The sequence below is a fragment of the Cervus elaphus genome, chromosome 28, assembly GCF_910594005.1.
Source record: "Cervus elaphus chromosome 28, mCerEla1.1, whole genome shotgun sequence".
NCBI classification, from domain to species: Eukaryota; Metazoa; Chordata; class Mammalia; order Artiodactyla; family Cervidae; genus Cervus; species Cervus elaphus.
Window position 1 is genome coordinate 61,500,772 of NC_057842.1, and position 26,913 is coordinate 61,527,684.

General features: G+C 37.6%; 1 protein-coding gene across 2 annotated transcripts in view; it reads left to right on the forward strand.

Annotated features, from left to right (window-relative positions):
• The window catches only part of RNGTT (RNA guanylyltransferase and 5'-phosphatase), a 222,840-nt gene that overhangs the window by 24,319 nt on the left and 171,608 nt on the right, over window positions 1-26,913 (forward strand). For both annotated transcript variants that reach the window (XM_043889802.1, XM_043889804.1), the window contains exons 5-8: window positions 2,896-2,971; window positions 4,292-4,532; window positions 13,210-13,319; window positions 14,496-14,597. In XM_043889802.1, coding sequence (XP_043745737.1) covers window positions 2,896-2,971; window positions 4,292-4,532; window positions 13,210-13,319; window positions 14,496-14,597 — 529 coding nt within the window. The remainder of the gene's footprint in view (window positions 1-2,895; window positions 2,972-4,291; window positions 4,533-13,209; window positions 13,320-14,495; window positions 14,598-26,913) is intronic.

Below are 26,913 nucleotides of genomic sequence, written 5' to 3' on the forward strand. Positions count from 1 at the left end.
AGTGATTTCAGTATGTTTACTTCTATAGTTAGAGCTCAATTTTCTCTTTTTTCCTTGGGGAGATTGTTTTCCTTTCTTGATTTGAGATTTTAAAAGACTTATCATTTTTCCTTAATATATATTTATGTTAGTATTTTTTGAGATTCTGTATAAATTTATTTCCTTATATTAGCTTAGAATAAAAATGATGGCAAATTTGAATAAGAAACTTGAAATGGTTAATCAAGAGCTAATCTTTACTAATAAACTGTGCTTTCCTTGCCACTAGATGGACCCATTCTCATAATGAACAGAGGAAAACTGAAAAAAAACAAACGCTTCCCCTCCCCACCCCCCAAACATTGAAGACAAAGGAGGTTAGGCTTGTAGTATACCTATTTAATGAAATTTAAAAAAAAATCAGATACATAATCTTCCATATTTTTCTGTAGAGGTTTGTTTTGTTGAAGGTTTTTATAATGTTTCTTTCTTTAACAATCTAGTCATTTATTAATGCTTTGAAGTATAACAATAAAGTAAAACATTATGCACTTATTTAACAAATAATATTAAAAGAGCACTGGTACTTAGATTGTGTATCATCACATGACTTAATCACTTAATTGCAATTATTCTTACATATGTTATTCGTAAAAATATTTGCTCTTTAGATGCAAAAACAGTAGTCGTGTAGATGAGAAACATATCTAAAGTTAGAGTGTTGTTATTTAGTCTCTAAGTCATGTCTGACTCTTCGAGACCCAATGAACTGTGTAGCCTGCCAGGCTCCCCTGTTGTTGGGTTTTCCCAGGCAAGAATACTGGAGTGAGTTGCTATTTCCTCCTCCCAAAATTAGAGTATTTGTTGCTTAAATTGGTCTCAAATATAAAGTAGAAAGGAAGTTTACACGTTGTGTTGATACATGTTGAATAAAAAAGTCTGTTTATATAAACTGATATCTTTGCATAATTTTTGAGGCACCTTTTCTTACAGAGCACTGGAGATGATGAATTTATAGAGTTTCATGATTATAGCCCCTTTATTTCTAAGGAGTGTCTCTTTTGTTCAAGGCTGATTTCTTTATTAGTTTTTAAAATCTCTTAGGAAACTTCATTTCAGTTATATCATTGTCCTCTATTACTTATTACTTTCAACCTCTGTGAATTAACCAGATCCTTCTCAGCCTATAAATGTATTTAAGCCTCTTATATTAAAATATTACTCTGCCCCCCCCCCCCCCCAAACCTTTTCTTGCTGTTTTATATGTCCCCTTCCCCTTCCCAGCACACTTTCCAAAAGATTGATACTCAAATCCATTTATTCCTATTCACTTCATTGCAATCTGGAGTCCTCCCCCTAAACAAATAGCGACTTTCAGTTCTAATCTTTATGTGACATTTAAACAGTTCTTGGAACTTCCTCTTTGCCTGGTAAACATGACCCTATGTTCATGTTCCTTTTATTTTCTTGACCCCATGAAAGTTCATTTTCAGTCTTTTTTTATGCCTTCTCACCCCCCTCAGCTTATTCTTGAAAGGTTAGTTTTCCTCAGATTCCATCTTAATGTTCTTTTGTTCTACCCATTTTTAGTGATTTTATCCATGCCATAGACACCTTCTGTAGTTGACTATATGCTGATCATTTGAATCCACAACTCCAGCTAGACCTCTCTGTGAAGCTATTTACCGTATTTCCAAATATTTTTGAGTCTCGTAAGAAAACCTCCCCCACCCCCCTTTTTTTCCTGTATTTTGGCCACACCACCGGGCATAGGGATGGCTTCCTGACCAGGAGTTGAAGCCACGCTTCTGCAGTGGAAGTGCTGAATCCTAACCACTGGGTCACCAGGGGCTTCCTGTCAAGAGCCTTAAAGTCTCATGTCCAAGTGCGCTCCCTGTGTTGGCTCTGCATGTCCAGTTGTGCTCATCGTGTTGCCAAGTAGACTGATAGAAACTCCTGTATTTCGTAACTTGGTGGGTGGTACCGCTGCCTAATTAGTCGTCCAAGTCAGAACCGAAGATTCCTTCTACATCTTTTCTATCAGTGTTGACAGTAATTCATCCCTCAGATTTCAGATTCTGCCTTAAATGTTTCTTCCATCCGCCTCTCCGTGTTATTCCCATCACCAGGACCCTTGTCAGTCAAACCCTAATCTCACATAGAGATTAGTGGGATAATTTCCTTACTAGTTTTCTTGCTTCATTGATGCTTCTACTCTATTTTATGTTGAACTGCCATTGAAGTGGATTTTCTAAAACGTGATAATTTTGTAATGTACACCAAGTCATTTTTATTACATTTTCAAAGTAGTTAAAATGATTTGAGAATGTAATCGTTTTTGGAAGTTACGAAGCTTATTTGTAGCTTTGCGTATTATAAAGATAGGACCATACTTACCTGTGATATGTCCTGAAAATAAATTTCTTTTTCTCAGCAGTTTTTCATTTTGAAAGTCTATTTTGAAAGATGATAGGCTAATGTAAAGATACAGGCATTTGGTTCCTAGAGAACTGTAAAGTAGTTTTGTTTTTACTGTACTGTATGTTCATCAGTTTCTGTATCCAGTCGTGTCCTGTGTGGGTGTCTATGTGTGTCTTTTAGAGTTGTGTCTTTGATGAAATCTCTCCTTATTTAAAATGCTTGGGCCTTTTAGTTTTGAAATAAAACTTCAGACCTTTGAAACAGTTGTAATTAATAGATCAATATGTTATATTTAAACTTTTAGTTAGTGCTATAAGTTATATCCCAAGCAATTTAAGCTGACAGGTTTAATAGTTATAAGAGAGGGCTAAGTTTTAAAAATGTGGTTATTTTATAAAATGATTGAAATGTTTTGTTTGCAGGTTGGGATTTTAAAGTGAAATGTGGCCTCCGAAGTGATTTGTAATTTTAAATGAAAACTGCTTTTTTTCCTAGGTGTTCATTGTACCCATGGTTTCAATCGCACTGGTTTCCTCATATGTGCCTTCTTGGTGGAGAAAATGGATTGGAGGTATTTGTTTCTTGTTGTAGTGAAGGAAGACATATTTAGTAATTGATAAAAATTTTATTGATTTTTTTTTTTCAGTTTTAGCATTTTATATTTCCAGGTTTTTTGGTGAAGTCATGATTAACATGATTTCAGTGGTTTTTATTTTAGATTTGGTTAATCTTTAGAATACCATTCATTACTGATGTTTTCTACAAAGTAGCATGTTGAGTGCTTATGGATCCCAAATACTATACATTTTCTTTCCTAGATTTTTTTTTCACATCTTACAGAATTGTCAGAGACAAGTTCTCCCAATATTTTGTGTATGTTTTCACCTTGGAGGTTACTACTGTGGTTTTTCTTTTCATTTTTAAGTACCTTTTAAAAAAATAGCTGCTGAGTATTAGAAAAAGCTTAAATACCGTAAATACCAGGTACCTTATGTTAGAACTGTTTCAGAATGGTTTGTCTCTTAGTAGATTGAATGCCTTAGTAGATTGATTGAGTAGGGACTGTGGTGTGTCCATTTTATAAAACTTCTGTTATGCTTTGTATGATAGTCTTAAATATAAAGGTATTTTTGGGGACTGAGTTACTCTGTTTAAGCCAATCAGCAGGTCTTTATGAGCACCTGTTAACTTGTAAAGTGTCTTTTTAGAGTCTGAGAGATTAGAGAATGAGATATTACTGAATTTCCTCATTTACTTTAAAGGTCTTTTGTTTACAAAGCCTTTCATGCAGTAGGTCCTTCTCTGAATATAATCACCTGAAGTAGACATGTGATTATGTTTCCCTGTTCACTCATCCTCTGTGGTTCTCTACTGCATACATTCTGCCTCTGCCTTTATGCCCTTTCAGATCTCTAAAAGGTAACTACACTGTGTCGACTGCTATGTCAGACTCAGCCTATGCTTAGCCTCGCCGTGATGACCTATGCTCTTAACGCTTGGGTCTGTTGAAAGTTCCTGAAAAACCATCATGCTTTTACTTTATTTTCACGTTGCTTTTCCTTGACTGGTGTTTTCAGTAAACACCAGTTTCTGTTTAAACCTTTAAGGGTTTACTTTAATTCTTTACAGACTCCACCCAGGTCTCCTCATTACACTCATTGCAGTTTACCTTTAGAGTTTAGGAAATACCATGTACTTTGTGTTAAAACTGTTTCAGAATGATTGGTCTCTTGGTAGATTGAATGCCTTGAGAGCAGGGATTGTGATGTATCCATTTTATGAAACCTCTGTTATACTTCATTATAATAGCTGTAAATATAATAAGAGAATTTTGATAAATCTTTATAAATGGAGAGTAGTGAGGAAATTGCATGGTGTTTATTTTCCGTAGTATTGAAGCAGCAGTTGCTACTTTTGCTCAAGCCAGACCACCAGGAATTTATAAGGGTGATTACCTGAAAGAACTTTTTCGTCGCTATGGTGACATAGAGGAAGCGCCGCCCCCGCCTCTGTTGCCAGATTGGTGCTTTGAGGATGATGAAGATGAAGATGAGGAGGAGGATGGAAAAAAGGAATCAGAACCTGGGTCAAGCGCCTCCTTTGGTAAAAGGAGAAAAGAACGTTTAAAATTGGTAATGTTTAAAGATATTATTATAGTCTTTATGTTTTTCCTCTACAGGCTTATTGAGATTTATGCAAATAGAATGTTGACTATGTTTGTTTTGCTGGATTTGTAAGATTTCTTTATTCCTGTCATTTCCAAAGACTTTTTTTTTTGACTGCACCACGTAGCTTGTGGGATCTTAGTTCCCCAACTGAGGATTGAACCTAAGCCCTTGGCAGTGAGAGTGTGGAGTCTTAACTACTGCACCACCAGGAAAGTCCCCCAGAGACTTTTTTTAGTTGATTTTTATTGGAGCATAGTTGCTTCGTAATGTTGTATTCGTTTGCTCCGTACAGCGAAGTGAATCAGGTACACATGTACAGTTTTCCCCCTTAGATTCCGTTCCCATCTAGCTCACCACAAAGCATTGAGGAGAGTTTCCTTCCTCCCGAAGATTCTTGATAACCATGAATCTTTGTCTTTTCTACAAAAAATTTTCAGTTATATAAATTTATCCTGTTTTTGTTTCTTAGGTAAACCAAAGAACTGTTAGATGTTAGATTGAGAATTTATTGTTTCTTTGCAAAAGATTGTGAGATTCCAACTAAATATAAAGTGAATATTTTTACTAGTGCTTTATAAACTTATCCCATAGTTATAATAACTTGATACATAAATTCTCCTTTCCATCGGTGGCATTTTCATATTTTTCTGTAAAGTTGAATTCAGAAGACTCTTATTTCTTCCATAAGAAATTCAGAAGACTCTTATTTCTTCCATAAGAAATTCAATAATTTCTTCAATTCCTGTTAATCTTTTAGAAATACAAAGCCTAACAAAAAACATTAGGTGTTACCTTCTTTTCTTGGGGGGATAGTAGATATGTTGAGAAGAAAAATGCTGGTTGTGACTGTACATACGGAAGTATATGTTGTAGGTCAGAGGGGAAAGTTAGGAAAAGTGTGGTGGTAATTCATTGTTAATAAAGTTCATTCAGGTATGTGGGATACCATGTTTGAGTAGTAAGCAGTAAACCTCACAACTCATTTCTTAGTAGGCGTTGATTCACAGGCAGGGAAGAAAAATGCCTTAAATGTAAATCATAAAATATAATTATTTGGGACTTAAAGTTTCTTGTTTGGAAAACATTGTGTTAATGTGTACACATTTCAAAGTTCAACATTCTACCACCATTAACAAGTATATAAATTGCTTTGAAACATGAAACTAATTTCAAAAATAACATTTTTTTTTAGTCTAACTTATTTTCTGGATTTAGATATCTGAAATTACTGAATCACATACCTGGAAAAATAAGTATCATATTCTAAAGAAAGTCTACTAGCATAACACATAGATGATTACCCTCTTATATCATTTTTATGAGGGAATTCAACTGAATTTTTTAAGAATAACATTAATTAGAAGCATATGCTATATGTGTTCTTGAATTATGATCTGGTATTTAAAAGTGTAAAAGTTTAAACAGTTACTATTTTACAAAATGAGTTAAGTTTGCAGCATTTATTTTTCTTTGCCAGCAGAAAGTGTTTTAAAAATGACATTTATTTAAAAATATTAAGTACCATTAAATCCTTTTTGTTGCAAAAGAGCTCCAGTGGCCTAAGAGGAAACTAGCAGAGAAGTGCATGTTTCTTTAGGGGAAAAAATGACGTAAAATAAAAGCAAACCCAAACCTGGTTCCTCCTGTTTTGTTCGTCAGTTACTAAGAGGAGTGTTTAAAAATTCCTCACGATGATTATGGATTTACCTACTTCTCCTCACAGTTCTGCTAGATTTTGCTTTATGTATTTTGAGGTGACACATTTCACATTTGTGTGAAAATGCCTTTATTTTCCCCGTCTTTTTGAAGAACAGTTGTTCTTTGAAACCCAGATTCTTGACTTCTGTGTTGGCACGTTGAAGATATTATTCTATAATTCATTTCTTTTGAGAAGTTGCTTCTTTGAAGGTAATTTCTTTTTGATTTTGATTTTCAGCTGTTGTACTATGATATTTCTACCTGTGGTTTTCTTTGCATTTTTCCAGCTTTCTAGTTGCAGTGACTCTTGAGTCTATGGTTGGATTTTTCTTTTATCAGTTTTAGATATTCTTGGCCATTATTTCTTCAAATATTATTTTAAATAATTTTTTTCATCTCTTTCCTTCTACCCAATAGACCTTTTATATTATTTCTTAAAATGTTGTCTGTGTCCTTTTCAGTATTTTCTATCCTTTCGTTTCATTTTTTCAGTCTGGATATTTTTTTCTGACTAAGTGTTTTAATTCTCTATTTTATCTTTGTGCTGCTGTTAAATTTATCCATTGAGTTCTTAATTTCAGTTATTTTACTTTCACTTCTGGAATTTCAGCTTGAGTATTAAAATAACTTTCAGTTCTCTACTGGGATTCTGCATCTTGTCATTTAGGTTTTTGAATTTATTAAGCCTATTTGAAAGCCCATGTGAGGTAACTAATTTGCAGCTATCCTCTGGGTCTTTTTTGTTTTTGTTTTTCTCCTTGTGTCCTTTTGATTTCTAGTCAATTGTAGTTTTGTTTTTTTTTCCTTCATACCTGGGTATTTCTGCTAGCGAGACATTATGTATGTAAAATTACAGAAATGCTTTGTGGCTCTGTACCCTGTTAACTTCCTTCAGAGAAGATTTACTTTTGCTGCTACACAAGATAGGAGTAGAGAATCTTAACTCAATCCAGAATTGAACTGTTAAAAGCTGGGCTTTAGTTTGAGAGTCGGTTTGGTTTTGGGTCACCCCAATTCCTAGAGCTGGAAGAAGCACAAGCTGGAATCAAGATTGCCGGGAAAAATATCAATAACCTCAGATATGCAGATGACACCACCCTTATGGCAGAAAGTGAAGAGGAACTAAAAAGCCTCTTGATGAAAGTGAAAGAGGAGAGTGAAAAAGTTGGCTTAAAGCTCAACATTCAGAAAACTAAGATCATGGCATCTGGTCCCATCACCTCATGGGAAATAGATGGGGAGACAGTGAAAACAGTGTCAGACTTTATTTTTCTGGGCTCCAAAATCACTGCAGACTGTGATTGCAGCCATGAAATTAAAAGACGCTTACTCCTTGGAAGGAAAGTTATGACCAACCTGGATAGCATATTAAAAAGCAGAGACATTACTTTGCCAAGAAAGGTCCATCTAGTCAAGGCTATGGTTTTTCCAGTGGTCATGTATGGATGTAAGAGTTGGACTGTGAAGAAAGCTGAGTGCCAAAAAATTGATGCTTTTGAACTGTGGTGTTGGAGAAGACTCTTGGACTTGTAAATCTTGTCAAGTACCTTGGACTGCAAGGAGATCCAACCAGTCCATCCTAAAGGAGATCAGTCCTGGGTGTTCATTGGAAGGACTGATGCTGAAGCTGAAACTCCAGTACTTTGGCCACCTGATGCGAAGAATTGACTCATTGGAAAAGACCCGGAGTCTGGGAGGGATTGGGGGCAGGAGGAGAAGGGGACGACAGAGGACGAGATGGCTGGATGGCATCACCGACTCGATGGGCATGAGTTTGAGTAAACTCCGAAAGTTGGTGATGGACAGGGAGGCCTGGCGTGCTGCAGTCCATGGGGTGGCAAAGAATCGGACACGACTGAGCGACTGAATTGAACTGAACTGAATTCCTAGATTGTGGCCCTCTGGGAATTCTAACTGAAAGCCTGGAAAATTAAGCAGGACCTCTCCTCCTTGATGGCCTGGTACTCTAGTTTTTGTTTTCCCCTTCTTGTAAGAAATGCTGAAAGTTCTGTTCAGTTTCTTACCCTCTCGGCTACTATTTTTGAAACAGTGGCTATAGAGGAAAATCCTAGAGGAGAAAAATTATGCCAGCTGTCTAGCACATCTCTCTGGAATTCAATTCTTTCTGAGTTCTTGGCTTCAGGTCCTTACCACCTTTATAATTCTCTGATGTCTTAAAACAGGTGCTTTTAACTTGTTGTGTAGTGTTTTCTCATGTCTGCACAATTGGTCTAAATAAGCTAGTCTGCCACTGCTGAAAGCAGCAAGCTTCCCTTCTCTGTTTTTGGAGGAGCTGTTAGATTTGATTTCTGACTGACATTGAGGACATGGTGGTTTTCAAGAATATTTGTATTTATACGTCCAAAGGTAGAGTCATGGAAAAAGAAAACTCTAAAGCCTTATGTACTTTAGTAGGTTTTTCTTCTTTTCAGATCATAATTAGTAAATATTAAAATTGTTAAATATTTTTTATTTATAAAAATAATATCTTACATTAAAGAAAGTTTGGAAACAAATTCAGTTTTCACCCTACCACTAGCATTTTTATCTTCTTAAAAGAATTTCTTCCCTTTTACTTACCTGTCTTGTTCCCTATCTCTTAGAGTGTCCACAAGTGACGTAAAGGTCAGTTCTCTGTAAAATAAAAATGTGAAAATTTGGAAGTGTATAGGGTTAAAAGTTATCTCTCTATTCCCACTTCCACTCTACTTTTTGATTATACTGCTAGATACTAACTTTTTCTATGCATTTACGTACATTTATTCAGTTTTGACCTGACTCCCCCTATCTGTTGTTAACATAAATGTATTTAATGTTAACTTTTTTTTTTCTCACTTGGATATCTTTTCTTAGTACATACAGAACTCTTCATTCCTTTTAGCTAGCACCAGAGGGAATAGTTTATAAGCAGCAAACAGAACATTTCTTTAGAAGACAGGAGAGGGCATCAAGCCATAAAATAACGGCAGGCTATTATGAAGAAGAACCAGTTGTAGAACTTGGAAATGATAATAAATAAAGAAAAAAGTCAGGAGGTGGGTTTGATAGCAGCCTGAAGTTAGCAGCCTGGAGGAGATTATCACACTGGAGGATCCAGCTGAGAAATTTTTTCTGGATGTAGCACAAAAGGACGAAGAAATATGAGGACTAGTTTAGAGTTTTAGGTAGTGACCTGTGTGAATGGTTTAACAGTATGAAAAGTCACAGAGGGAACAAATACAGTGAGGATAGGAAGTGTCTTTCTGAGGGTTATTGTTTTGTGGTACAGCAGAGCCAGGTCAGACTCCTGATCCTAAGAAACTAATGGGAGGTGGGAAAAAGGAGACAGTTGTGTTCAGGGTCCACAGTACCGCCCTCGCTTTTGAAAATGTGCTAGAACTCAACATGTCCTCAGCTGTTCTCAGAGCTAAGGTTTAGTGCGGCAATGTACTAAGAATATCCAGATCAAAAGGGAAAAAAGAGTTTTGAGGCGTCCACGTGCAGGCCTCCTTATGCTCTCCCTCCCATGAGGGGTCACACAGAGCTCCCTCTTCCCGCAGCAGTGAAAATGCAGCAGCGTATGTGTGAGGTTGCTGTCTAGGGAAGCTTGTTAAGAGTCTCAGTGCCTAAGCCTTTTATTTATGGTTGGTCATGCAGACAGCATGTACCGCGCATGCATCAATATTCCAGAATCCCAGAAGCAAAGCATTTGTTCAGCGTAAGTTTTATTGTCTGTTCAGGTAGTTTAGGCATGATGACCCAGCCTCATCAGTTGACTGAGAATGGTGAAAGTCGTTTCCCAGATGCCATCCAGAGGCCCGCCTGGCAGGCAGTCCTGTTGCGTTGACTCTTTCCTACACACTGGTGCACACTATTTGAGCAGTCTAATTGTGCTCAGAAAGGGAGACTGAGGGTGACTGCTTGATGCAGACACATTCAGGAAAGGCTTTTTAGTATGGAATAAACTCAAGCAAAGTTATTACTTGAGGATAAGGAACTAGTGGAATCAATGAAGTTGAAAATACCTGAAGTCATAAAGGAAGAAGTGGTAGGGCAATTTCTGAGGCGACTGAAGGAAATGGAGTTCACGAGCCGATAGAAATAGGTCTTTAACAGGAGCAGGGAAATCTCATTCGCGCTGAGATTGTGGTTTTTCCTCAGTAAATTTCAGCTGCCTATTTCCTTGTGGGTGGGGAAGGCATCCCATCCAAAAAGAGAGCTGTTACGCAACAGCCACAGTGGCTATCTCCCCTACTTGATGTCTGGTTGACTGCTAATGTCTGAAAGAGTTGGCCTGAATGGAAGAGGAGCTTTAGAAAGAGGCCAGGAGAGCAGTGAGGATATAAGAGAATTGTTTACACTACCCCATGGGACTCGGGCAGTGCGAGAATGAGTGGTTTTCACTAAAGAGAAAAGTGAGTGGTTTTCTTGGTAGAGAGTTAGGTTCCAGTGAAGACGCAGGGTACAGGGTGTTGGTGGAAAAGGTTGAGTTTACAGGGAAGGTTACTTATGAAAAAGAGATTCCAGTGTTTACACTGGAAAGGTGATCAGTGATAAGATGGACCAAGAAGGGGCTCAGGAGCAGTGAGGACAAGACCATCAGAGAGGAAGGGTGACTGGAGAGTGGAATTTTGTGTCATCTCAACAGTGTGGTTGACAGGCATGACACGTGTGGATGTAATTAATTGGCAAGTTCATGGTTAGAAAACTTTCATTTTTCTTTTATTTTAGTTGAGATTGAAGAAGAGAGCCAAGAGTGATTAATTCTCTGTATCTGTACTGAGGCTCAGTATTTATTTATTCCGTTCAATTAAAAAATTTAGCTTGTTCAAATGTAGTGCTTGTGTTTTTAGGATTAATTTATGCTAATTTGACCTTTGCTTTTCAGAAATTATCATTGATTTTTTGCCTTTGCTTAGGAAATACATGCTCATAAGAGAAACTGGATACCTTCTTCATATAAAATTTACAAAAATTCTATGCTATTAGTACTTTCAGAGTAAAGATGCTTTCTTTTTTTAATTAATATATACAAGATATAATTTTATCAGGATATTGAAATTATTTGAGTATCTCAGTAACTAAATATGTTGAAAAAACAACCACCTGGTTAAGTTTTCCTTTGAAAATACTCTCTTTAGTTATTATATTTAATGGAGAAATGATTCCAAAACAGACACTTCATTGGCTGATAAAGAGAGGTTATGGTATAATAGGAGAGGAATGGCACTCTTTGATCCTTTGGCTCATGGAACCTCCCTTGAAGGAAAACAAAGTAGATGCATTTTAAATAACTATAAAATATGATTCAGAACTAGGAGCAAAAAGTAGGATCAGTGTCTGCTGGATTGACCTAGGCCTCTCCTAGATGTGTGTGTACTAAACATTGTGTCCTTTTTTTCCCTTCCCAAATAGTTCAGGTTGCCAGGTCTTTGCCAGAAGGTTGATCATTGCAGTTTGTAGACCATATTTTTTATTCCTTAATTACGTTAACAGCTAGAGTTGTTTTATAGGTTTTTCTTGAGACTGATGCCAGCCCTCTTACGGGTTGCAAAGTAATTGTAACATGAATCTAGACTATTTTTTTAGTGTCTAAAATTTCCAGGAGTGTTCTTTATTTGATACATAAATTCTCCATCTGCTTCACTTCTCTGTGATATTTTAAAAGTATATTTGCTATGAAATACAATAATACATTTTCTGTAGTTCTGAGTTAAAGGATTTAGATTAAAACTTCAGGGATGATGGAGAAGGAAATGGCAACCCAGTCCAGTATTCTAGCCTGGGAAGTCCCATGGACAGAGGAGCCTGGCGGGCTACAGTCCATGGGGTTGCAAAAGAGTTGGACGTGACTGAGCGACTAAGCAGCAAAAAGTACGAAGTGTTCAATCCTAACTAGTTAGCTGGAACTCATTTAGAAGTTGAGTGTGTCAAAGCAGTGGAGAATGTATGCATTAGATCTCATTCAGTTAGTAACCTTTACTGAATCCCGTGTATGTTTGTTAAACAATAAACCAAAAGCTTTTGTATAAAAAAAATTCAGTGATGAGTAATATTTAGTTTTTATGTTGATACATCCAATGAGTATAGCTTAGCCATTTTGTCTACTGTTATAGTCTCATTCTCGTTTACAAAGGTATCTATTGTAGGTGTGTATCTCAAAATCCAAGCTCCATCAGTGACACAACTTCCCATCCTCTTCAATGAGAATCATTGGTGAATGGTATAGTTTAGCTGCTGCTGCTGCTAAGTCACTTCAGTTGTGTCCGACTCTGTGCAACTCCATAGACGGCAGCCCACTAGGCTCCTCTGTCCCTGGGATTCTCCAGGCAAGAACACTGGGTTGCCATTTCCTTCTCCAGTGCGTGAAAGTGAAAAGTGAAAGTGAAGTCGCTCAGTTGTGCCTGACTCTCAGCGACCCCATGGACTGCAGCCCACCAGGCTCCTCCGTCCATGGGATTTTCCAGGCAAGAGTACTGGAGTGGGTTGCTACTGCCTTCTCTGGTATAGTTTAGACCTGGGTTCAAATTCTGTTTTTACCATTTGAGTAGATTGTATAAAATCTTTATGCCTCATTTGTTCATTTATGAAATAAATGTAATGCAGTCTGATTTTCAGAATTGTTATAAAGGTTAGAGAAACTGTAAAATGCCAGGTACTTTGCCTGACTTTGAGTAAATGGTAGGTAAGTTATTATTGCTTGCTGTTAGGATTGCTGAGTAGTGGCCATGGTTGCTTTGATAGCATGATATAGACACTGGGCTGTATATGTACACTGAAAATCATATGCTGGATTAAGGAAAACTAGTGTGCAATCCCAGAGAAGTCTATAGAACCTCCTGTAGCTGACTGTTTGTTGCATATATTTACTCAGATTTCTGAAAATAAATGAATCTATCATTCCGTCTAGTCTTTGTAGATGGACTTGAACTCTAATGTATTTTTCTTTTCCTTTTATTTTCAGGGTGCTATTTTTTTGGAGGGTGTAACTGTTAAAGGTGTAACTCAAGTAACAACGCAACCCAAGTTAGGGGAGGTGCAGCAGAAGTGTCATCAGTTCTGTGGCTGGGAAGGGTAACAAGCATTTTAACTTTTAATTACTGTTTTAAGTAAAATTTATTCTTACTCTGCAGTACTTAACATTAATGCAAACAGTGACATAGCTTCTTTGCTCCATGAAGTTTCTGTGTTTACATAGAGTTCTTTGTCAAGCAAAAGTTTTATCAGATTTTTCTCAAGATAAACAGTGTAATAACTAGACTTTTGAGTCAAAATTAGGTGACTCACATGTCTTCTTTAGAGGAGTAGAAAATTACTATTGTTACTTTCTGGTATTTGGTTTGTGGGTTTGATTCTACTGTTGCTGATTAGCGTTTTGTTGCCATTATGATTTTATTAAGAAAGAAGAGGTGAAACTTGAATGAGCCTCACTTTCCAGTTTTTCTGTCATCAGAAACCTAGAAGAATCAGCTTTACATAGACTCTACCCCTTCCCATGACTTGAAGATACTCATAAGATGTTTCATGGCAGAGTACTCAGGAGAGAGTTCCTGATTCTTACCTGTTGCCCTCAGGTCTTGGTCGGGTCATTCCTGTTGGTCTTTGCCGTCTGTGGCAGAAAACGATCATACAGTTAGAACATGATGAAATAGGGTTATTGTTAAAAATTCCTAGTACAAAGAACTTTTGAACTGGTACATACAGATCAATCAACTAGAAATAATTTTAACTGAAAGTTGCAGATGATGATGAAGTGATGTCAATTTTAGTGTTCTGTTAAACGCTTGCCAGTGTACCTTAATCTCGACCTAAATTTCTCCTGTTTTGTCACTCCTGGGCATCTTCTGAGCAGAAACTTGCCAACCCGGCAGAGTTATGCCAAATTGGCAGTGTCATGATGGAGAAGTATGTAAGATAATTAAGGCAAGACTTAAACTTCTTCCTGAAGTAAAAGGCTTGTAAATATATGTGCTTTACTATTTAGATCATGTATGTTAATATTTAAAAATTAGCCCAGTAGTCATAATTCATAGTGGCATTTAGGATCTTGTTAACTCACATTTTAAAATGTCAAGAAAATAATAACGTTTTGTTAGCATTCTTGTGAAAGCTTGTATTACTCCAACTGATGTTAATTTCATGATTGGGAGACCATTGTGCTACATGTGTGACTCGTGTGAGATTGGTTTAAGACATGTATTGCTTTGTATGGATACCAGCCATAATAGTGACACAGTCATCTTTGTTAAGGTCTGGATTCCCTGGAGCACAGCCTGTTTCCATGGACAAGCAAAACATTAAACTTTTGGAACAGAAGCCATATAAAGTAAGCTGGAAAGCAGATGGTACTCGGTAAGTTAGACTTCTGAAAAAAAAAAAAAAATTCGTGTTACTAAATAACGCAAATGCTTGAAGAATATTGCTTTGTTGTGAGAGAAGGTTTGCACTTTGGGGAGTGACATGACCAGCAAAATAAGCCTGTTTCATATATTGTATAGTTTTTGTTTTGTTAGTATTCTTAGTTTTCTACTACAGTTATCTCTTTCATTTTCTAAATATTTGGTTTCAGGTTTATGTTAGTTTGACATGAATCTATACCAGATTTAAATTTGAAAGTACTTTTTCTTAATAATATTGTACTTTTTGGCATGTCTGCTGTCCACCACCTTGTCTTTAATGGTTGTTGGGCACTTCTAAAATTAACAGATGTATTATAAGTTTATAATCTAAAAATTACCAAGTCCCCTGATTCATTCTATATTTTATTCCTTCGATAGTTTTTCTTTTTCTGTTACTCCTTACTAATACTTTTTTGATTTTATCCACTCTTAAGATTCTATTCTTACAACGGAGCTTAGCTTCATGTTTCATATTCCTAAGTTTAAAAATACTGATTAGTAAAAATTTTATGCTTCCTCAATACCATTTAACTTTTTCTCGATTGTAATCTATTTTATATGGCTTTGCTATATATGTATTTATTCATTCAGCAAATTTTATACTAGTTGAAGTAACTACTTTAACAGATATTAATATAGAAGTCACTAATTTTTTCATAATGAAGAAAATATTTTAGAATAATCAGAGTGTATGTATATGTGTGTGGGCTTCCCCGGTGGCTCAGCAGTAAAAGAATCCACCTGCAATGCAGGAGATGCAGGTTCAATTCCTGGGTCAGGAAGATCCCCTGAAGGAGGGCGTGGCAGCCTTCCCCAGTATTCTTGTCTGGAGAATCCCATGGACAGAGGAGATTGGCAGGCTACAGTCAATAGGGTCACAAAGAGTCGGACACAACTGAAGCAGCTTAGCATGAACACACATGTATGTGTGTGACATATACACACACATGTGGGGCTTCCTTCATGACTCAGAAGGTAAAGAGTCTGCCTGCAATGTAGGACACCTGGGTTTGAGCCCTGAGTCGGGAAGATCCCCTGGAGAAGGAAATGGCAACCCACTCCAGTATTCTTGCCTGGAAAATCCCATGGACGGAGAAGCCTAGAAGGCTGCCGTCCATAGGGTCGCAGAGTTGGACGTGACTGCGTGACTTCACTTTCACTTTCCTATATATATATATATGTATATTTTAGTTTTTTTCCAAGTTTGTTGAGATACAATTTGACATGGCATTATGCAGGTTTAAGGTGTTCAAATTGTTAATTTGATACACATATATTGCAAAATGGTTACTGCCATGGTGTTAACTAGCACTTCTATCACTTCCATAATAACCATTTCTTTTCGGTGGTGAGAACATCTGAGATCTATCATCTTAGCAATTTCCAAGTATATAAGTACAGCAGTAACTGTGATCAGCATGTCGTGCGTTAGACCCTCAGGACGTATTTGTCTTATCACTGGCAGCTTGTGCCCTTTGATTGGTGTCTCCTCATTTTCCCGTCCTCTCATCCCGTGGTAACTACCATTCCAGTTTCGCTTTCTGTGAGTTTGGCTTTTTTAGATTGCACATATAAGTGACACCATTTGTCTTTTTTTCCTTATTCTGCTCAACTGATGTCCTCAAATTCCATGTTGTCCCAAGTGACAGGGTTTTCTTCTTTCTCATGGCTGAATAATATTCCTCTGTGTGTGTGTATATAATATACATTTTATATATATATGCACTTACATACAGCATTTTTATTCATCTGTTGGTGGATAGGTTATTTTCATATCTCACCTATTATAAATAATGCTGCAGTAAAAATGGGAAAGAAAATAATCTCTTTAAGATCCTGTTTTCATATTTTAGTTTTTAAAGATTATTTTGAAGATGATATAAGTTGCATTTGATTTTTATGACAGTTTTTGAATGTCAAAGTGATAATTATATCTTTTTTTATCATGCCGTCTTCATCTACATTTAACTTTGTGGTGACCTTAAAAGATACCTATGGAGATACGGAGTGGGTACAACTTGATTTTACTGTTAATATTTTTATAACTACTATTGTAATGCCAATAATGAAGTAAGAGAAAATAACTCAAAGTACATTTGCCATAAGAAGTATGTAATGCTATGGGGATAATTTGTAATAGACAAACAAAAGTCTTTTAATGAATTGATAGCCATAATGAAAGCAAATCTTATGAGAACTGAGACTTTTGTTTTTTTAACCACTGTGTCCTCAGTGCCTAGAATAGTGCCTGGCATGTGATGTTCAGTTCAGTTCAGTTGCTCAGTCGTGTCTGACTCTTTGTGACCCCATGAACCGCACGCCAGGCCTCCCTGTCCATCACCAACTCCCGGAGTTCACCCAGACCCATGTCCATTGAGTCGGTGGTGCCATCCAGCCATCTCATCCTCTGTCGTCCCCTTCTCCTCCCACCTTCAATCTTTCCCAGCATCAGGGTCTTTTCCAGTGAGTCAGCTCTTCGCATCAGGTGGCCAAAGTACTGGAGTTTCAGCTTCAGCATCAGTCCTTCCAATGAATATTCACATGTGATGGGCACTCAGTAAATGTTTATTGGATCAGTTAATCATTGAAAAGCTGCCAATGTCTTCGCCTGAAAGTTATGGGAACACTTGCGATGGTTGTGAAATTTCTGAGATTTTAAATGTGACAACTCTCTGTCACATTAATTTCCAAACAAAAATGTAAACCATGTAGCCAGAGCAGCAGCAGCAGCAGTATAGTTCAAAGAACGTGACACACGGGGTAGGGTAAAGCTAGATGACCCTGAGAAAAATGCTTGGATTCATGTAAGATAATGGCAGTCTGTTACCCAATAGGTTTGCTGTAAAAGGATTAAATAAAGTAATTCCAAACAATTAAGCATACAGTGGACACTCAGTAAAAGATAGCTACTGATATTCTCACGCATACTTCTTATGTATGTGTATTATATGTGTGTGTGTGTATATATATATATATAATGTATGTATATGTAAGACACATATATATACAAGCATTCTTGCTTTAAGAAAAATAGAATACACAATTCATTGTAGTTATTGCTTAGCTCCTGGTTTTGAGTTTTTATATAAGCAATTCACTAAATATATACATTTGAAATGTAAATTGTATTTTTTTTCCTCATAAAAATGTCCTATGCCTTTGTTATAATTGAGTGCTAGACACGTGGTCATGCTGTGCTTGCCCTGACAAATGCTCCGTGACTGCAGAAATGGCTGTTGTGTAGACGCACTGTCTGTGATGTGTTCAGGGGGCTCCGCACCGCTACCGCTCTAGTGGCGTTTGTGCAGAGCAGTGTAATTGCCCCAGGTGGTTGCTGACTCGCCTGGGTCCTTTGACGCGTGCCTCGTTAATGACGTCTGCAGCAGACGTTTCTTCCGTGAGCGGAGCTGAGTGTTCAGACAGCAGTGGTGTGGCCGGGCAGTGAGGCGCTGCGCTAGAGAGGTTTTATACACTGAGAAGGGCGTTAAAGAGGCTTTAGATGTCTCTGGAATAATTTTCAATGAACTGCAGACAGATAATGTTTTATGCTGTCTAGGAACAGAATGAGTAAGTCAAATTATTAACAATTCAGTGATGTTATATTGCTATAATTTAGATTTGTCCACTTAGCTGTTTTTTAGTTCCTCTTGAGGGAAGATATCAGAGCAGATATAAATTTCTGTTTAGTTCTAATTTTCTTTTGATCACAAAGTAAATAGTTTCTTTTCTTTTATGATCTATAACAACTTTGACTGAATATTGTGTTTAATAATAATTTACATGTGTCTTATTTCCTAGTAAGTATTAATTAGGGCCGTAACATTGTTTATCTAATATTTAGAAACTCACCCTGTAAATAAAACTATACCTGGAAAGGATCTTTAATTTGTGAACTCTTCTAGGGAGACTTTGTTTGTGGATATGTTTGAGGGGGTGGAACCCAGAAAATAAAGTATTTGCTTTAATCTTGTGACTAGATAGAGGCAAAATTGGCAGTATGACTCTGGTCTTCTGCAGCTTTCTTTCTTTCCCCCTTCATTGTTCTGTGTTTTAGAGTTTGGGCTTCTAGGATATGATTTAACATTGTTTTTCTTCATTATATAGTTAGCTCATTTAGGAACTTCATGAAAATTTAGCACCATATTTCTGATGATAACCCCAAACCAGGTTCCATCATTTGAAGACTCCAGTCCTGTTTTTTAACACTTTCATTAGAACTATTAATACTGTGAGGGTGCAAGGCCAGTTTTTCGGCATCTGGGAGGAACACAAGAACGCTGTAACTCCCGTGTTCCTTTCTTACGTTCTCTTCATGGAGAAGGGAGACAAACGAGGAGTGATTAGAAGTTGATCAGAGCCTCTGTTTATTGATCTAAACCTACAGTTGGTGATATCTGGCAATAAATTGGTTAAAAAAAGAAAGTAGTGGAACTCATTTTACTCTTACTCCTTCTCTAAGCTCAAATCTTACTTACTGTTATTTGAAATAGACAAAAGTGGGGCTGCTTTGGTTGTTGAACATTTTGGAGCAGCATGTGGGATTGTATTCTGGGTGGCCTCTTAAGGTCAGCATGGAACTTTTTAGGATAGCCCGTCCCAAATGACGCTGGATGTTTGGGTTACATTGGTGGCTCAGACGGTCAAGAATCTGCCTGCAATGCAGGAGACTCCTGGGTTGGGAAGATCCCCTGGAGAAGGGAATGGCAACCCACTGCAGTATTTTTTCCTGGAGAATTCCATGGACAGAGGAGCCTGGTGGGCTACCGTCCGTGGGGGTCACAAAGAGTCGGACACGACTGAACAGCTAACAGTTTCACTTTCGCCACTGTGATGGTGTTACCAGCATGTGTGCACGTGTGCTTTGCCGCTCACTCACGTCTCACTGTCTGTAGCCACGTGCACTGTGGTCCCCCAGGCTCCTCTGTCCATGGACCTCTCCAGGCAAAAAACTGGAGTGGATTGCCATACTCGCCTCCAGGAGATCTTCCCAACCCTGTGGCTCCCACATTGGCAGACGAATTCTTTACCACTGAGCCACTTGAGAAGCCCCTATTACCATCATAGTAAGCTTTTATTTAAAAAAAAAAAAAATCCAGAGATCCAAATTCAGTAGGCTTTAGTTGGCTTTGAGAGTTTGGTTTTCAGAAGCACCCCAGCTACTTCTGATTTCTAACCAAGTCCAGGAACCACTGCCCTTAGTGCCCCGTTGGATGAACACGGTTTAAAAATCAGTGATCTAAACCAGAGCAATGTTTGAAAGTCAAAAGTGTAGTTGCTCAGGCATGTCCAACTCTTTGCGATCCTATAGACTGCAGCCCTTCAGGCCCCTCCGTCCTTGGGATTTTCCTGGCGAGAATACTGGAGTGGGCTGCCACTTCCTTCTCCAGGAGCAGTGTTTAGCCAGCCATTGAGTTAAAGACATAGATGAGGATTTGTCCATTCCTTGATTAGAGGAGATTCATATAAAATGGTTGTTAGCATGATGTTCAATAAGTGGTATTGTTACCACAGTGTAAGACTCCATGGGCAGTCGTTTTCACTTGGTAATCATCGTTTAGTTTCCCAGAATCCATTCAAAATTCTCCTAGGTTGTGGGGTAGTTACTGTATAAGAATAAAAGTGGGTATAGGACAAAAGCAGTCTGATATTTTAAAGTCAAGCATTTGAAATAGATGTCAGTTAGTCACATCTTTAGGACTTAGCAAAGGATAAAAAGGACCTTTAAATATTAATTTCTTAAACTACTTATTAATATGAGAGTTACTAATTAACAGAGATACTATCTCTGAAATGCTACTTAAGAATAGAAAATCAACTGAATTCATTACCAAATTTGGCTCAAAAACTCTTAGAGCCAAACAGAACATACACAGGTAAAACCTGTGTTGCAAACATGAGCACAGTCCCTAGTTAAAATTTGAGGTTGTCCGTATTCTAGGGGTAGTGAGCATCTGAGACTTTGAAACATTAATAAAAATCCCTTTTGTTAATATTCCTAAATATATATGTATTTAAATAGAGCTATGTATAGAAGTCAAATATATGAGAAAATACATGTTAACAGTGATAAAATATATTTATATATAAAAATATATATTAAGTGATATATACATTTATATTTGGTTTAGTCGCTCAGTTGTGTCTGACTCTTTGTGACCCCATGGATTGCAGCACGCCAGGCTTCCCTGTCTATCACCAGCTCCCGACTGACTGGTGTCCATCAAGTCCAGACTCATGTCCATCTGGTCATCCAACTGATGGATGGTTATCCAAGTGATGGCATCCAACCATCTCATCTTCTGTCCCTTCTCCTGCCTTCAATCTTTCTCAGCATCAGGGTCTTTTCAAATGAGTCGGCTCTTCACATCAGGTGGCCAAAGTATTGGAGTTTCAGCTTCAGCATCAGTCCTTCCAATGAATATTCAGGATTGATTTCCCTTAGGATTGACCTGTTTGATCTCCTTATAGTCCAAGGGACTCTCAAGAGTCTTCTCCAGTACCATAGTTCAAAAGCATCAATTCTTCGGTGATCAGCTTTTTTTTATAGTCCAACTCTCACATGCCTATATGACTACTGGAAAAATTATAGCTTTGACTAGACGGACCTTTGTTGGCAAAGTAATGTCTCTTCTTTTTAATTTGCTGTCTGGGTTGGTCATAGCTTTTCTTCCAAGGAACAAGCATCTTTTAATTTCCTGGCTGCAGTTACCATCTGCAGTGATTTTGGAGCCCAAAAAATTAAGTCTCTCACTGTTTCCATTGTTTCCTCATATATATTACATATATATATATATATACATTAACAGTGATAAAAAACCACCTGATCCTCCATATAAATGGATATGATATATACTCTTCTGTTATAAACTATGGAAAACTATCAGGTTTCCCTCAAATCGCTTTGTGATGGTAATTGGAATTGCCTTGCCCCTTTGACTTAGTGGGCTTTCCTCAGCCGGTAAAGAATCCACCTGCAGTGCAGGAGACCTGAGTTTGATCTCTGGGTGGGAAGATCCCCTGGAGCAGGGAAAGGCTACCCACTCCAGTGTTCTGGCCTGGAGAGTTCCACGGACTGTGTGGGGTCACAAAGAGTCGGACACAACTGAACGACATTCACTTTCTCTTAATGGCAAAATCTGTATCTTTGAAGAAATAGTATTTATTGCTTTACTAAATAACTGTGAAGCTACTTTAGGAATTAGAGGATCTCAAAGGCAATATAAGACACGTAGGAAAGCAAAATACAATTCTTGACCTTGAAGCAGCTTTAAGATGTAGTAAGAGATGTGGTAAAATTGTGTATAGTACAAAGCACGATAAATAAGGAGAGGTAACAAAGAACTGCTTAGGAGCGTTACTTGATATTCCATATGAAATATGGGTGCTCATTTTGATTTTAGGAGTATAATAATGGGTATCCTAGATGGATGTTTACCTGTGATAGTGGAATTAAGAAGAGATACAGACACAGTTGTTGTTTAGTATTGCCTCATGCTAACCTCACTGGAGGACATCTACTCTCATCTCAGCTATAGAGCTACCAGTGTGAGGTATGAGCTACTTGGATGAGATGTTAAGGGAATTTTCATACTTATTTTTTTTCACAATTTCATGATCCTTTAAGAAGTGGTTATTTGCTCACATGCTCTAGTTCATTATTATAGAAATGGTAAGTACTAGGTTGACTGAAAAGAAAATTCACAAAAGAGTTTGTGAATCAGTGAAAAAGTGTTTGAAAGAGTTGTAATTTTTTTTAAGGAAGGTGTGCTCCGTATAAAAGAAAATTGGAAGTAATCAATCATGTCAAGGGACAAATGTAAAAAATAAACAAAGTCTTTTGGAATATTTCTTTTGATCTTTTCTTCTCATGAAGACTGATTATTTTATAAAAATCAAAATGTTTTCATACCTTTCAGCCCCTTTGATATGTAAGCGCTGCCCAAACCATTTTTTGTGGCTTTAAAATTTCATCCCAGATCAAGGTAAATCTTGAGAAATCAATGTGGCTTTTTATCCTCTCTAATGGAAGACCAGTTAAAAGGATATTGCTTATTTTACATATTTAATTTGTGCGTGACTATGAAGTTCTGAAAAGCATAACCTGTAATATTCATGGTAATTAGTGCAAATAAATATACCATTTGATTTTACACTTTGAAGTCTAATGATACTCTGTATTCTCATTGTGAACAGAGCTACTTAATCTAAAAATAACTAGTTAAAATAGCCAACAGAGGCATCTTATCCTCAGAACAGATAGATTCATGAGATTTGTTTACTAGTATTGGAACTAATTACCTGATTTGTGCAATGAATAATAATTTTGCAGTTTTCTATTAACTGGAAAGATTTTCAAATCCTCTTAATTAGGTCAGAATCAATGAATATGTCTATACCTTATAATTAGTGCATCCTAAATATTTTTCTGTTTTATTAAACATTTTTCTATTAGATGACTAAAATAAAATTTATTAAGGTAAGCCTTGTTTCAGATTAAATAAATCAAGTAATTTTAGAAAGCTTATGATGAAAGTCACTTCTCCATCGCCTGTTTCTATCAGTTTTATTCCCTAAAGGCAACCACTGCCCGCCACCTACTCCGTTATTGCGATACTTGCTTTATTGTGGTGGCCTGGAAATGAACCTGTCATATCTCCCAAGGTCTAAGGCAACCACTTTTAACCTTTCTTTTTTTGTTTCTTTTAATTTATCTGTGATAATCCTCAAATCTGTGAGTAACATGTTTATGTTGATGTTTATTAGTTAACTTTAGGTGAGTTTCTAATATGATCATGAGAATGTGGCTCACCAATTTCTCTGTGCCTGTCTGTTCTTTCTTCTAGTTTCTTATCATAGATAAAACTATTATTGTTAGTTCCTCATTTATCATGCCTCTCTATTTAATCTTCCCTTTATTCTAATAACCCTCACATAGTATTTCTTAATTCTTTTATTTTTGAGTTAATTGATTATTTTGGGGCATGCTGAGCAGCATGTGGGATCCTAATTCCCCAACCAGGGATTAAACCACACGCTCTGCATTGGAAGATGGAGTCTTAACCACTGGACTGCTAGGGATGATGACCCAGTGTTTCTTAACTCTTGTAAAGATGTAAACTTTAGAGTTCCAGGTCTTCCATCTACTTCTTTACATTAGCGCTAACTTTAATATTTTCAACTCTGTTTACGTTTACATGCTGTTTGTTAAACATAAGGTTTTTGTTTTTTTTGTTTGTTTTCCATAATGGTTGATTTAAATGGTGAAAAATACTTAAAATTTTTTTCTTACTGAATTGTTGTTTAGATTAGTGGAAATGAATGTATTTCCTTTTTTATGACGTGAAAAGAAATCACTCTTGAGAAGTAAGCCAGAAAGATAAAGAACAGTACAGCATACTAACACATATATATGGAATTTAGAAAGATGGTAATGATAACCCTATATGCAAAACAGAAAAAGAGACACAGAAGTACAGAACAGACTTTTGAACTCTGTGGGAGAAGGTGAGGGTGGGATGTTTCGAAAGAACAGCATGTATATTATCTATAGTGAAATAGACCACCAGCCCAGGTGGGATGCATGAGACAAGTGCTCGGGCCTGGTGCACTGGGAAGACCCAGAGGCATCGGGTGGAGAGGGAGGTGGGAGGGGGGATCAGGATGGGGAATACGTGTAACTCCATGGCTGATTCATGTCAATGTATGACAAAACCCACTGAAATGTTGTGAAGTAATTAGCCTCCAACTAGTAAAGAAAAAAAGAAAAAAAAAAATCACATCACTAGCTGACTACTGGGAAAAAAAAAAAAATCACTCTGATTTTCTAACACATAGGGACTTAATACATGGAATTGCTTACAAAGACATTGTGAGGACAAGAAACCAAAAGGGTGAGAGGTCCAGCGAGCTGCCGCTGCCTCTGGTGGGCGCCTGCTTAGCACTTGCTGCCCAGCAGCAGGAGGAGGTGGCTGCCGCTGTTGGGACCACGCACCCCTGCCTGCCAGCAGCCACCCCCGGGGGTCTGCCCTAAAGAGCCCCACTGTCATCCTGGGGCTGCTGCCTTCAGTGCCAGTGAGATGCTGATAGAAGCAGGTCAGTAGGTTTTCCCCTTCCCCTTCTTTCCAGTCTCCTTCCAGGGAGTTGGCAAAGGAATCGGGGTAGGGTCGTTTGCTTACTTCTCAACCAAGATCCATTGAGAGCAAGTGCTAGGATGGAGCTGACCACTAAAGACAGCCACCTTGCCCAGAGTTCAAAGTCATGCCTTCTCTGCCACTTCGAGTAGAATGTTCCTTTTGTCAAGTTTAAACAGGTTCTTTTTCACTCTAGTCATTGCCTTTACCCTATAATCAAGTTTTTTCAAAGTTTTACTCATTTTATTTCTTCTTTGAATTATTTTTTGTTATCCCAAAGACTTTTTTCTCTTTTAGTCTTCTGTGATTTTTGGCCTGTGTATATAGCTCTGTTCCCAACTTTTATCCTGGTTGGATCTAGCTTTCTGGATTCTGTGTTTTTTTTCCCCTCCCTCTCTTCCCATCCTTTCTTTTTAAATTTAGGTATATTCTCTTATTTTGCAGGAGTATCTCCTTTAGTCACTTCCTAAGAAAGTATATATAAGAACTAACCCATAGGCATGCTTAGGTGTATGAAAATGCTGTTCCTCTGGTCCTGTGTTTAGTAATTCGACTGTGTATAAAAGTTTAGATTAGAAATGATTTTCCCCCCGAATAACAAAAACCTTAATTTCTACTAACCTCTGCCACTGATAAAAGTTGTGTTATCACTCTGATTCTAGTGCCTTGTAGGTGGTTTGCCCTTGGAAACTTTTAGAATTTTCTCTCTGTTCTTGTGCTGAAGTGTTTCAGTGACCAGTGGATGATTAATTATGTGGGTCTACACCACCCTCCCTCCACCTTTCCATTCATTGGCACCTGGTAATCACTTGAATCTGAAAACCTGAGTGCTTCCATTCAGGGTAATTTTGTCTCTCCTATTTTATTTCCTCCTTTTTTCCCTTCTGTTTTCCCCCTTTAGACCTACTATTGGTTGTTATACTGCCTAGATTCTTTTCCTTCTCTAATCTTTTCTGTCATACTTTTCATCTGCTGGTCTCTTTTTCAGCTTTCTGATTGGCTTTCTCATTTTTTTTCCCTATACTTCTAATGAATTACTAATTTCAGTATTTATGCTTTTAAATTTCAAGAGTACATGCATTCTTACTGTCTGCTTATACCTTTCTTTGCCAACCTGTTCTTAATTTAGGGACATGATACCATTTTGAATGTCTTATGGGAATACTCACTAGAAGGCATAGAGTTATTCTATTTTGAATCATCTTTCGTCTTCATGTTTCTGGTTTTCCTGAAATGTACAGTGATCCTTGGTTGGCTGCATTTGAAAAGGAGGCAGAAAAACTGCTTGAAAGAAATTTTGTGAACGTGGGCTGGGTTTGTCGCATTGACAGCTTCGCTTCATAATAAGCAGTTGTGCTTGGAGGACCTTCAGTCCTGCTGTGTGGAGAAGTCTTTGCTTCTAGGCACCGTTGCCCGTGTGGTAGTTGCTTTACCTCAGGGTTTGGTTCGGTTTTTTAAAAGAAGGGCCTTCCAGTCTTATTGATTGATGGCTTAGGAAATGGCTCACTAGTATGTCTTTTCTGTGAGTTGTGGGGATTTGATTGTTTTACGTAATTAGAAATAACCAGTTCTCCTCTCCTGCCCACACTGTCACTCTTGTCAGTCGGTGTCTCTGGGCCTGGATCTTCTTCGGGACTTTGTGGAACAGTCAGCTGCTTTTGTGGCTGTTGCTGCTCTTTCACTGTGCTTCTCAGCGTTTCTCCATCTGTTTCTTGTCCAGCAGAAATGTGTTGTAGTGGTTCATCCGCTGATGCTCTTCCTTCCTTTCCTTCATTGACTTCATTGATGTTTGTTATATTTAGTTGTCTGTTCCCACCTGACTGATTATCTGAAGATTGTTGTTGTTCAAGACTTCCCTGGTAGCTCAGGCGGTAAAGATTGCTGTTGTTCAGTCACCAAGTCCTGTTGGACTCTTTGCGACCCCATGGACTGCAGCACACAGGCTTCCCTATCCTTCACTGTGTCTCCTAGAGTTTGCTCGAACTCATTTCATTGAGTTGGTGATACCATCCAACCATCTCATCCTCATGTCCTCAATTTTTCCCATCATCAGGGTCTTTTCCAATGAGTCGCCTCTGATTACCTCAAGATTACCCTCCAAATTTAGCAGCGTAAAACAACACACATTTGATATCTGAT